Source organism: Eufriesea mexicana, unplaced genomic scaffold, assembly GCF_001483705.2.
Source record: "Eufriesea mexicana isolate 0111107269 unplaced genomic scaffold, ASM148370v2 scaffold3519, whole genome shotgun sequence".
NCBI classification, from domain to species: Eukaryota; Metazoa; Arthropoda; class Insecta; order Hymenoptera; family Apidae; genus Eufriesea; species Eufriesea mexicana.
Window position 1 is genome coordinate 441,815 of NW_016911532.1, and position 13,525 is coordinate 455,339.

General features: G+C 24.7%; 2 protein-coding genes across 2 annotated transcripts in view; both read right to left on the reverse strand.

Moving 5' to 3' along the window:
* LOC108550962 (uncharacterized) overlaps positions 1-937 on the reverse strand; it is a 5,438-nt gene extending 4,501 nt beyond the window's left edge. Inside the window, exons 1-2 of the mRNA XM_017904932.1 lie at positions 641-937; positions 342-523 (exon numbers count right to left, since the gene is read on the reverse strand). Coding sequence (XP_017760421.1) covers positions 342-518 — 177 coding nt within the window. The 5' untranslated portion in view covers positions 519-523; positions 641-937. The remainder of the gene's footprint in view (positions 1-341; positions 524-640) is intronic.
* A 1,217-nt stretch (positions 938-2,154) lies between these two features.
* LOC108550965 (aminopeptidase N) overlaps positions 2,155-13,525 on the reverse strand; it is a 19,437-nt gene continuing 8,066 nt past the window's right edge. Inside the window, exons 7-15 of the mRNA XM_017904939.1 lie at positions 11,990-12,140; positions 11,049-11,175; positions 10,417-10,507; positions 8,656-8,839; positions 6,548-6,755; positions 4,559-4,836; positions 3,793-3,992; positions 3,161-3,337; positions 2,155-2,748 (exon numbers count right to left, since the gene is read on the reverse strand). Coding sequence (XP_017760428.1) covers positions 2,304-2,748; positions 3,161-3,337; positions 3,793-3,992; positions 4,559-4,836; positions 6,548-6,755; positions 8,656-8,839; positions 10,417-10,507; positions 11,049-11,175; positions 11,990-12,140 — 1,861 coding nt within the window. The 3' untranslated portion in view covers positions 2,155-2,303. The remainder of the gene's footprint in view (positions 2,749-3,160; positions 3,338-3,792; positions 3,993-4,558; positions 4,837-6,547; positions 6,756-8,655; positions 8,840-10,416; positions 10,508-11,048; positions 11,176-11,989; positions 12,141-13,525) is intronic.

Sequence of the window (13,525 nt, forward strand, 5' to 3'; positions counted from 1 at the left end):
TATCTATCTATCTATCTATCCATCTATCTATCTATTTATCTATCTATCTATCTATCTAGTTTTACAAGTACAATTTTAAGATACTTCAGTTAAATTTTTTAAATAAATTAATGAAAGAACTCTGAGAAAATCTATATATGTTTATTAATTTTATTTATAAAATAATTTTAAAACTAAAATAAAAAACGTATGGTACATTATAAATACTTTTTTTTAAATTATAAGTACCTATATAACATATGAAACTATAGATTTCCAAGATAAACTTTTATTTTCTTTGCAAACATAATAAAATCAACTTATAATGAATTCCTCTTATAGAAATATATTTTAAAGCATACCTCAAAATATGTACTATTTGATGCTAAAACCAGTTTGTGAACACGTAGCTTTTGTTCTTCACATACGAGTGTTACATCAACAAGTACTTGACGTGCCAACAGCCCACTAAATTTTTCTGTAATATATTTTGCATGATCAGCCCATTGCAGGACACAACATTTAGCACTCTCAACCATTGTGGCTGCAAATTAAGAAATAAAAATATTAGCACTATAATGAATTAAGTAATGAATGAAATAATTAAAAATGTTGAATATATGTTAGGTAACAAATTAATGGTATTCCCAAAAATATATACCGAGATATGATTAAAATGTTAATCTTCCTCTATCGAGAGTAGTTTGAAAAAAAGCATTGAAACCCTTGATTATATGTATGCGATCAATTTCGATTAATGATGGATATTGACATAGCGCGTTTATGCATTCTCTAGCAACTTTCATGAAGCACCACCGTGAGTGTCGATACAAAAAATCAGCAAGTTTACACAACATTTGCTCACTAACGTGTTAAAATACACAAAATTAGGACGTAAACGAAACTTAAAAATTAGCCATCTTATACTTCGATATAGATAGTCTACTTTAACCTACGAGTATATTCTATGATGTAACGTAATAATAGGACAATCTCGAACAATCTCGGATAAACTCGATATGCTGCCATCTTACGTCTCCTGTATGAATATATGCATCTACAAAATATGAGTAGTTTTTAAATATTTTAAATATTCCTCAATAATAATATTTATAAATACAACATATATATATATATATAAATTTTATATGTGCTTTATTTAAGATTACATATGTATTTAAATTACAATTGTAATAAATAAAGAAAGAAGAAAGAAATTCGTTTGTGTTATTCACATTATAAAACTTTTCAAATACTTTGTAAGGAATACTAAAGTATAATATTTCAAGCAGTGTTTATTAGTAATATATGAATTTTTTTATTTTTGTTTCCATTGGTTAATACTATAAACTTAAGCTTAAATGCACATTTTATATGTACACACACACCACCAAACACAATTCACACACATACACACACACACACACACACACACACAATACACATAATACACAGTGCTTTTCTTCTACATCATATGTAAAATAATGTAAATTGTATTTATAATTCTATTTTATGAATGTCGAAGAGTGCCCAATGTAAATGAGTGATACGAGAATTTGACATCAATTGATCATGTTTTATTGCAATCTCAGTTTATTTTCAATGTTTATATACTTTTTGTATGCTAATAATCTATACTTGTTAAGATAATCAAATAAATAAATAAAAAAATATAAATCAATGCGTATTATTTTAAAAAATAATTGATAAATATTTTACAGTTTATTTTAATATGGCTTATTATGTTATTGCAAAGAATTTTAAAAATATTCTAATATTAATTTTTAATGTTTAACTGTAGAGTAATCTATTTTAAAAACATTTATTACATTATTATGTAAGTTTTATTCAGTTAAACAATACTTAAGCTGATACAAACAATGTTATTGTTTCAGACAAAAATTAGTTATCAAATTTATCAGATTTTAGTTATTTGTAATTTACATAATTGCATTGTTTATTTTAATTAAAATAACACATATATAACAGTAATATGTTTATAACATTTGTAAAAGCTTTGTACCTTTGATAAAAAAAAAAAATATAATCCATTTTAACAAATTATTATTAAAATCAAATTTCATTCAATTCGTTTGATAATTTTATGTAATGAATATACTGATATTTATTAATTCAACTAATTTTTAAGTTTATTCTTCATAATCACTTTGGTGGCACAAATCATTGATATATCTAAATTTCAAGCAGTTGACAATTGGTACAAGATATAGTTTGTAAACATTTCAGGAAATTAAAAATTTTTTTTATACTTTTAAATTATTAACATTTTTGTTCAATTCCTAATTATGAGTCTACTTTTTTAATTATGCTAGAACTTCTATGCTAGGGGTCATAGTAGTAGTGACTGTATAAACTTGAAGTGCTTCTAGTTCTTCTTTTGGCAAATTTTCCATGAGCCAACCATTAATTACTGGAATATTCTTTTCATTCCATTCATTTCTTCTTTTTTTGAAAGCTTTGTGGACCATAGAATTAGGTGGGTGGAATTCTTCTGTATTGCTCTCATATAATTTACGAACCAGATCTAAACCCTTCTCAGAGCTAAATGAAAAAGCTGCATTTTTGATTATATGATACCAAACGCGTTTGTTATCCTCAAATCTTTGTTTTATAGTATCCCAGTTATCAGTTAAAAAGTTGAAGAGTGTTGTATAACCAGCTGCTCTACCACTTAATATAGCAAAGACTAATTGGATATCAGAGTCACTGAAGTTTGCATTCTGATCAAAAATTGTTACATTTAACAGCCTGAAATATTATTATTATTATAAAAATGATTAATTATCACTTTTCTAAATAAAAATATAACATACAATATCATTACTGAATTTGCACTAGCTTTATTTCTCATTAATATGTAGTTTTAGCATATTTGATAATTTTGTCTAATAGACTAATTTATATCTATTTAAAAACAATTAATGATATTTATAAGAAAATAATAAAAACAAGATTGTTATTTAATTAAGACTGTATAATAATAATTTATTTTTAAATAAAGATCTATTTTACTTTCAGGTAGTCAAAACATTTTAATAATAGTACTTTTAAAATTATAATATTCAAATTTTCTCAACCACTCTAGTCATAATATATTTTAATAAATTATCTATGAATTATAAACAATATATGTTACCAAATATAGATAGATGTATGTTACCTTTCAATTTTGTACATATCTTTAGGACAACCAGCTAAGGATTTTAAAAGATAAGTGCGTTCATTTTGTTTCCTTTCTGGACTGTTTTGTGGGAAATTTATAACGCGTTGAAGTCCAAACTCCCATTCTTCCTCAGAACCCCATTTGAATACTGGACAAATGAATTCATTGGCAACTCTGTGAAAAAAAAAGATATGAATTCTTGTCATAACAACCATGTCGAATGAAGTTTAGTCTATATTAAATATAAATAATTGACAGAATTTTTAGAGAAAACAATATTCAAGGATTATACATTATTAAACACTATACATTAGTTATATGGACTATAGAATTTAAAACATTTTGGTCATTTCTTTGTAAAGTTTGATATAATTAATGACATTTTAATAAATAGTGTAATATTGTAATAGAAGTTTTGATTTCCATTCTTTAATATAAATGAAAATCATGAGTTTCTGCTTTAGTAGAACATTAATAGTACAAATCAAAACATATTTTGCTTGCTATAATATAATCTTTATCTTTTTTAAATATTTCCTTAACATAATTTTTATCTATAATCTTTTATCTATAGTATAAATAGCTACAGTTTCTATTGAGATAAAGATAAAGATATGAAGATTACGAACGGATTTCCCTTATCCGGGTCCTCATCAGTTAGCCACTTTTTGTACTGCTCTCTTGCTTCGTTAACGCATGGTTCGTATCCAATATGACAAAGAAAATTTTTCGTCATGCCTCGCATATGAGTTTTCCAAGATGGTTCGTCAGGCTCTATAGTCTCATTGAGTTCTTCATAGAAAGGCACTAACAAAGTGCGTATGTATGCCTAAGATAAAAACGAAAATTTTACCAATATTTAGTGTTTAAATTTTATAATAGTTCACTTTATATAGCAAATATGTGCTAGAAATATCAGGCAAAAATCGATAAATTTTAATAAATAATATTTGCATATTTTTCGATTGAGAAATAATATATGAAGTAATGTCGAAGATTGAATTTTAACAATATAGAAAAATTGCACTATGAATTTTCAAAAATAAATATGGTAAAAGTTTACTTTAGTGACATTGTGCTAAATCTATTTATTATTTTCTTTTTTTTTTCAATAAGAAATATAGATCGGAAAAAATTGATTTATAGACTTTATATCTTTTGTTATTTTAATATATAAAATAGTAAGAAGTAAATGTATTAGTAACTAGTATCATATTTATTTGCCTTAATTGGAATGAAATTTGAGTAAAACATAAATTATTTAATTTTATGATAAATAACTTTAGAAGTATATACAATTATTTTGTTAAATACTAAAATAAAAAAAAACACGTGAAATATTTATATAAAAGAAAAAAATATGAAATAGAATAAACGTAAACACGAAATATTTACCTCGAATTTTGGATACACATCAGATCCTTCGATATGTCTACCGACATGATCAATCATCATAAACACCGGTTCCCATACTACATGACTTCTTTCTTCTTTTAAAAAGAGAGTCATATTTAATGCGATTTCAAAACAAAGTTCTCCAGAATAAGCTAAATTCCAAGAATCGTGTAGTAGTTTTGCTCTAGTTAAAGGAGGAATCATTTCTCGTTTTGGACTTTGTAAAAATTGCGATAGCAATTTCCAGTTACAGAAGTCGTAGTTTACCGGGAACATACCTGTAAAATCATCCTATTAAATTTTATACACTACCTAATTACAAGTCAGAAAGTAAGCGAAATGATGAAAGTAACATTTGTTTAATAAATATATATTTAATTATTCCTTATTTTTTATTAAAAATTAAAAAAATTTTTATTTCATATATATGTATCTATTCATAAACATTCAATTCTATAATGTAAAATTATAGAAATTTCATGTTAATGTTTTGGGTAAGAAACTATATTCTTTAATGTTGGGACACTTTGTTCCTAAATTGAAGACGTTATTCTATTTAATAATATCTAATAGTATTGGTTAACTCGTCAATTAACTGTTCTTTTTTTATAAACCGATTTTAATGAGCTTAAAATATGTTGTAAAGGACAACATTTTATTTTTCGAGATATTAATAAAAATCTTTTGGTACTAACGCATTGAAATTTTTGGATGCTGTTATCCGTGAGGCATAGACACAGCTGGTCATGTACATAAATTTATCATGCAACAAGTGCAATGGCCGTGTCTGTGGCTGTCTCACAAAGGTAAAACAAAATATCTTACAAGATTATATAATGTTTGCTTTATTAAAAGCAAACTTTGGTACTGAATTAAATTTTATTTTTTATTCATTAGTATACCTTATCTTTTTTTTTTTTTAAATTTTGTTTACAATCATGTTTATAATATATGTTTTAAAACTGTAACACATATTACAAAGTCTTTTTATAGATTTTATTTCGTCTATTGTTTGAATATTATTTTAAAAGTATTTAGACTAATATCTTGCTAATATTGAAATGTTCGAGGTTTGCAAATTTGAAATAAACGAATCTACAACGTACTTTTATTCCTGAATTTTTTTAGTTCAACTCAAGAGGTAAAACAGGCATAATGGTTAGGAGTGAGCAAGAGGATACGTAAAGTAAGTTCATACGCAGTGGCTGTAATAAACAAACGAATTATTATTTTGGCTGAGAAAAAGTAAAATTTATACAATCTTTTTTTATTATTTAATAATGAGAATTGTAATAAATTACTTAGATTTTCTAATTGAAACGAATAAATATATGAATTGATCGAGACTATTTTGCGTTATATATAATTATATTTATAGCTATGTACTTCACATTATTTGAAATTATCTCTTTGGAGATGAGGTTAAGGAATGCTTAAGGTTGATAATAAGGAATATTTAAAGTAAAATTAAAAGTAATCACTACCTATCTTGAGTTATATTTATTGACATAACCTTAAAATATACTAACACGTGTTATTAAGTCAAATCTTGTATTTAAAGATAAAATTATTGCTCTATAATATCTACCTTTTCCATATATCTTATGAATAATAATATTATAGAAAAATGCAGTGTAGATATATAGTATAAGTATATTAGTAACTTGGAATAGTCTCGTTGAGCTTGTGTTTGAGTTCGTTTTGATCACAAAAATTTTGGAAGTGTGATATAAATTTTACTTTATCAGTTGAAATAATAATTCATTAGTAAGTATTTGTCTTTGAGTAATAAAGATTAAGTAATCTTTTATTACATTTATTTTAACAACTTGAACTAAATTTGAGAAACATTCCTGTAATATTAATACAGCATTATTATATTATTTTGTTTTTGTTACAGGTTTAATAATTAAGCGCTCTTGCTAATGTTTAAACAATTTTCTAAATATTGTGTTTTTTTAGTTTTAACTTGAATTATTATTTACATACCTATTTCTTCTGGGTTAACAATAATAAATTGATTTTCATCAGTGGTATCTGCAATAATGAGATTGTTAGCTCCTTTTCCTTTTGTCAACCATAGGTTGTAAGGTGGATGAAATTCCAAATTTTCTTGTGTCATCATCACTAATGGTATGTCCCATTCATAAGATACTTTAGGAGTAGTGTTACGTGGGGATTCTCTGAGGTAGACTTTCTGTAAACACATTTCTTAGTAACATAAATACACTAGCTTTAACATTATATATATTATTTCACTTCCTTTTCAAGTTTTGGTAAAATCAACAAAGAGTAATTACTTAAAATGTTTCATGCAGTAAATAGTCACTATAATGTTATTTAGAATATAAAAAACTTTATTCTAAGAACACAATTATAATTAAAAAAATAAGAAAGTCATTAGTATCATATAGTATTAATGCTAAAAACTTGGCAATGAATGGTTGAATAATAATAGCCAAAATAATTTCAAAATATATATCAATTTGTGTATTAGTAATATTAAAAATTGCACTTAAATTGTATTATTTCTTTGTATTTAAAAAGATAAAAAAAATAGTTTTAGAATATTGAATTAGAAAATAACAATTTAAGAAAGAAAGAGAAATTAAATTTCTAGTTTTAAAGCATAAAATTACATTAACATACATGTATGTAGTTATTGACATTATAAAATAATTAGAAACAATTTAGTTTAAATAAAATTTACTAATTGTATTTTAACAACAGTTGACTATTTTATGTATTACTTTTACTTTATGATTATGATCTTAAATACTTGGATATGAATGTATGATGTAACTACTAAATAGTAGATAATAGGATAAAAATGTTAAAACAGCTTTATCATCATTTCTTATTTAAAATGTTGCTGTGATAATAAAAATGTTGTATTTTTAATTTTTCAAGGTTATTTCAACATCATTTTATGATTTTTAAATAAAATGCTGTATTTTTTCATTTTGGTATAGTAAAAATGCAGAAAGAAAGAAGTTCATCACTTGCTTTTGAAATAGGTTTGAGACAATCCAAGATTGCAAAGATGAATAAGTTTTAAATCAGAGGAGAATCAATATCTCTGTTATATAGGCTGTAATTATTTGCCTTGCTGTTTCTTTGGTGGATAATCGAACAATGTAACTACTCAGGGACTAAGGTATCCACAAACGTAATTATTAGTGACCTACTCTGGTATGTAAATGCACTTCACAGGAAAGGTTATCAGCTCTAAAGTTTTTATTTCTATTACACTATACATTGTTAAGATTGCTTTAATAGTTCCTTTAAAGATGGGACAACATTTTTTTCTGTTCAAGGACAGAGTCTTCTTCATTGTATTGCTATGTTTATACGATAAATTGTACATCCATCCTGCTTAAATCATGCCCACATGTGAAAACTCTACTGAGTAATTTTTGTTTAAGAAAACATGAACATAAGTATATGTGCAAATTAATTAAAAATTCTGTTACACATATTATAAGTAAAAAAATTTTGTTAATATATAATGTATCATGTATAATAATTTAAAATTAATAATTTTTAACATCTTTAATTTATAAAACATTTTATATTTATATCTTTTGTTTTAAGATTAGAAGATTCCAATGAATTTATGTTATGCTATATTAATTCCAAGTTTATTTTAAGCAAAAATTATTCAACTGATTGAATTGTTACTATACACTGAATTGTATATTAACATATGTATATCAGTAAGTACATACATAAATAATATATGAAAGATATAAACACAATTTCTTTTAATTTCTTGAAATTTAGAAATTTATTTATATAAATATCTTTTAATATATGTATCATATTAATATAATATATACTTATGAATTAATAAGTATTATATAAATATATTACATACTTTAATGTATTCATATATTTATGTAATGTATTTACTCTCATACAACCGCCACTACTTATGCAAGAAGAGAATCGACTTCATTCAAAGGCGCTCACAAATAAATTCATCACCGCGTTTCCTCTTCATTGATGCTTTATCCGTGTGAAAATCATAAGATCCTTATGTTTCTCGTGTCCCTGAGGCGAACACCGATAACGTTACGAACGTAACACGTACTTACCTGGGTAAATGAAATCGTCTGATCTTCATAATTGCGGTTCACAGTGACCAATGGTACTCTATCTCGATTAGTCCATGGACCTGCGATGCTGTTCACTGTCAAGCCTTCTGGCAAAATGTTCGTTCCATTCACGACATCGTTTAATCGGTTATAAATGTCGTCTGCGAAGAAGGTTCGTTGGTTGCTGAAAAAAATTAAAAAAAAAAAAAAAGAAAAGGAAACAATTGTATTCGGTGGTTAAATAAAATTGGTATGAAGATAAAGTTAAGAGAATAAATAGCCGGGAAGCAAAAGTTTAAAAATGATTTATGCTCTAATAAAATATTCGAATGTCAACGTGAAATACCTGTGATGAAAATGACTAGAGAATGTAATTTTTTTTTTTTGTTCTTGCATGTTTGAGAACTGAGATTGACGATACGGCTGAATAGAGAATACAGTTGAAAGCAATAAATAAAATGTCTGATTTATGTTTTATATATACAGTGTGCTCCATCGACGTTGTCTACTTGAAAATTTTCGTTATTTCAAACAATAGGTGAAAATATTACTTACAGAAGTTGAAAACAACTTCAGAAGTATATGGTTGGTTTGATATTTAGAGGTTAAGTTTTAGCTTTTTGTTTGATGGAATATTTAATTTTTTTGTACTCGATTTTGATAGGTTGGTGAATATTGAGTATAATAGTATTAAAGTGCATTTGTTTATCTTATTGTCTTTATCCAGTTTTAGTGATAGCAATGAAAAATGTTGCTTTATGTAACAATATATAATGAATGTTATGGAATGACCAGAGTCAAATATTTCAAAATATTTTTGATAAAAGTAGCTTAATACTTTTATGCTTAGTATTCATTAATTTATCAAAATCAAGTATAAAAATTGACTATTTCATTTAAAAATATAAAATTAATAATATATCTCCTATACATCTTCATCTGTAATAATGAAATAATGAAATAATAAAACTAATGACAATATTTTTGTGAACAGAGTTTGTGGAACATGTAATGAATTTTTGTGTAATTATGTTTGATGATATAATATAGGAACACCTTGTGATTTTTGGAAAAATTTTGAGAGACTTTGAGAAATTTCAAAATTAGTTTCACTATTATTGGTATTGTTTGGAAATTAAATATTTATATAGAAGCAGGAAAGATGGAATTTTTATATTACTACTATTAAAATATTATATAACCATAAAGGAAGAAAGTTTCTTATATAATATAACAAATAAAATTATTTAAAACTGTTCGGTCAAGTTCATAATTAATGCAATTGTTGGTATTATAATTTGTGAGTATTACTAAATTTTCGATAGTCATTAATTTAAGTTAATTCCAATTATCCATTAATTCTTTACCTAATTAATTATTTAAAATTATTATTTAATTTAGTAATAATTTCAAATAGTTATTTAGTCTATTATTTAATTTAGTAATAATTTTAAATAGTTATTTAGTCTATTATTTAATATAAACTAACTATTTGAAATTATTTAATTTAAGGTTAGGAAATTGTGAGTACTATGATTCGCGAATGTTATACATATTTGATAGTTATGATAGTATTATGATATATTAAAAAGGTAATATATCATATTAATTTTACACAAAATTAGAAGTGAAATATATTAATTTTATAAATAAAAAATTTTCTATGAAATTTCATAGCAAAGCGTTTTATAGTAGAAATATATATTTTGAAATTTGCATTTAAAATCTACTTCCCGGCTAATTGATATAAACAATTACTACTTTTCAAAATTCTGTTTTATGAAATTTCTAACGCCTTTCTGGAATAGCTCTTTGCCAAGGGTGTAATTGAACATCCGGAATACGAGTTCCGCTGCAAGGAGAAAAAATGACATAATTAGTCTTATGCAATTAGAAGCAATTCACTGAGTTAATTACACGATAATTTCCTTTCAATAGCGTATGAAATTAGTAAATGTTTCAAACTGTTTAATAAAAATTAGTCAATTAGGGTTTTCTACATTCTTCTTAAATCTGCATATTTATAGTCGAGACATACGAAGTTTTACTAATTTTTCGTATATCTGGAATTTTTTATTTTAGAGAAAACTCGATACTTTAATTCACTATAATATTAATTCAACGTAATATTTGCATGATTCTGTTTTCGGTTGCATTTTTTTACATATTTATGTACTATATGTTTTTCAAACAAATACAAGAAATGTAATATAGACGTAAAATTATTTAAATTATCTTTGAGTTTTAATTTCTCTTAATTCTATTTTGTTAATGTCTTCTATTTCTTCTATTAATTAAAAAAAGGAAATTGTAATTCTCATGGTATTATTCTGCTATGTTTAAGTTAGGTTTACGTTATTTTAAAAGAACAAGATAATTTAATTGCAACTTACTTTTCGCTGATGTAGCTTTGTCCCTCATTCCTGCGACCCTCGAGAAAGGTTCAAATTTCCCAAATTCGTAGTAAAGAGAATATAACATAGTCATTGGCCACTTTCCTTCCATTTCTTCTGGATTCAACTGCAACCATCACATAACTCTTTTCCACTTACTTCAAACAATTTGTTTTAAACAATTTTGTTGAGAAACAATCTTGTTCCTTTCAATTATGGGTTTAATCTAATCTAATTTAATATTTAATTAGAATTAAATTAATTATAGGTCACATCAATTGCTGTGTTACTAGTGACACCTGTTTTAGTTATTTCAGACAATTTCTTTCCTATTATTTCCAATTATTTTCATATTCCAATTGTTTTCTTTTTTGAAACAATACTTTCTCAATCGTTCTTCGAAAAAATTGGTCTTTAATTGTTCTAATTGCTTTCTAAGTTCCAATCCTTCGTTTCAGTCATTTCAAAATTTCAATTGTTCGTATAAAACAATCTTTTGCTAATTATTTATTTCAGATTATTTTATTTCTAATATTTTAACAGTAAACCTACCACGACCTATTACGACAAAAAATGAAAGAGATAGAAATATGTAAAATATATTATCAAAATCATCAGTAAATAAAATCTAATTTAATTTGTTTCTATAAGCCTACTATCGTTTATTCTAAGTATATTTAAAGAAAAATTCAAAATAATAGGGAGCTATCGGAAAGAAAATTGAAAAAGTATTAGGACTGCAAAGGGCTGAAAAATTAAGTAAAAAGAGATATTGAAAAATTGATCATTCTGTACTTCAGAAGAAAAATCGCGAAGAAAGTGACCAAAATTGTAATACTGAACGAGGAATTTTTAATCGAAAATTCAAAAACGATTATTTAGATCATGGTAAGTTTAGTGTTAAAATTAATTTCCATGTGTACACGGATCTTGATACGTACATCCACCGTCGTCATTGAAGCTAAGAATGAATTAAGTGCTTTATTAATGGGCGCATCACTCCAACGGAATGGCGTGATATATTGGCCTATCCACTGATAAATTAGCTCATAGGCCGTATTCCAAATGGATGGACTGCTTAGTTCACTTTCCCTGTAATCGAATTATTATTTGATAATTGTTTGTAGATTTCTATTCGTTAAAGTAATTTTAGAAATTAGGTAATCCCTATAACCGGATTCTTCTTTGAGAATGAAGAAAAGTTGCTTTGAAATCTTCTATTCATATGAATTGTTATGAAGAATTGTTATGAAAGTGCTGTAAATAGATTATTTCGTGACCAAGTAATGGTGTAAAACAAGATAAAGATGGAGTAATGAAGATACAAAATAATTTTTAACAATAGAACTACCAAATTGCTCAAATCAATGATTCTATTGATTTTATTTTTACGTTTGTTGGAAAAATGCAACTGCTTTTGACTAAATTAATTTTCATTCTTATTAAAATAAAGATTATTTAAAGATAGCTATTTATTTTTATTATATCACTTTAACACTAAAACTTGTAATGTGTACCCAACATAGTTTACGTAGATAATAATTACAGTAATACGATGAAAATATATATAATTATGTTTTGCATTTTAACTAGAGTTAATATTTAATTTTGTCAAAAGTATTTACAGTAATTGAAGAAAGAAAAGGTTTGGGACCTTTTGACTTGTTTGGTAATTCTAGTATTAATTATTATTGTTTTTATATATGTTCTATATTTAGATATACATTATAGATCGGTAGTTCTAGTGTAAAAAAATTTTACAAATTTTTTTTTCATAATTTTTTAGTGATATTGTGTTATATGGGGTTGAAGTTATTATCGCGTAACTTTCCGTATTTATTATGATATCAGTAACAAATGTTTATGTAGAATATAAAAGTTTTGATATGCTAGTAAATACATGTATTTAAGTAATAGATAAATGTAGAAATAATAAATGTCGTTGAATAATTAAATAAATGTTTATTGAGAATATGGAAGTTTTATATTTAATTTAGGCTATTAATTCACTGCTTTTTCAAATAAATCCCTTAAATGTTAGCAGATATAAAGATATACTATCATATGTGGCTGAGTGTTAAGTAAATGCACATATAAGTAAATGATATTAAAAAACAAAAAAAAAATTTATTAATGTGTATTTAATATATATTTTATTTCATAATTTGGACAAGTATTGTATGTTAATGAAGGTAAAATCAACGATTGAATTATACTTTTAATTATAGTAATAAAAATTCGTATTTAAAAAGTTAAAGAATTCTTTATGCCAATGGAGTTGCTGTTAGATTAGAAATATATTTTAAATATTCAAGTCTACGTATATAGACGTGGTATTAAAAAGAAATATTTGAAAGAAATATTGTTTTTGACGTAAATTAAATTTTGTGTAATATTAATGTTAATATTAATATAATATTCATATTTATTATTAATATTAATATTAATAATATTAATATAATATAATATAATATTAA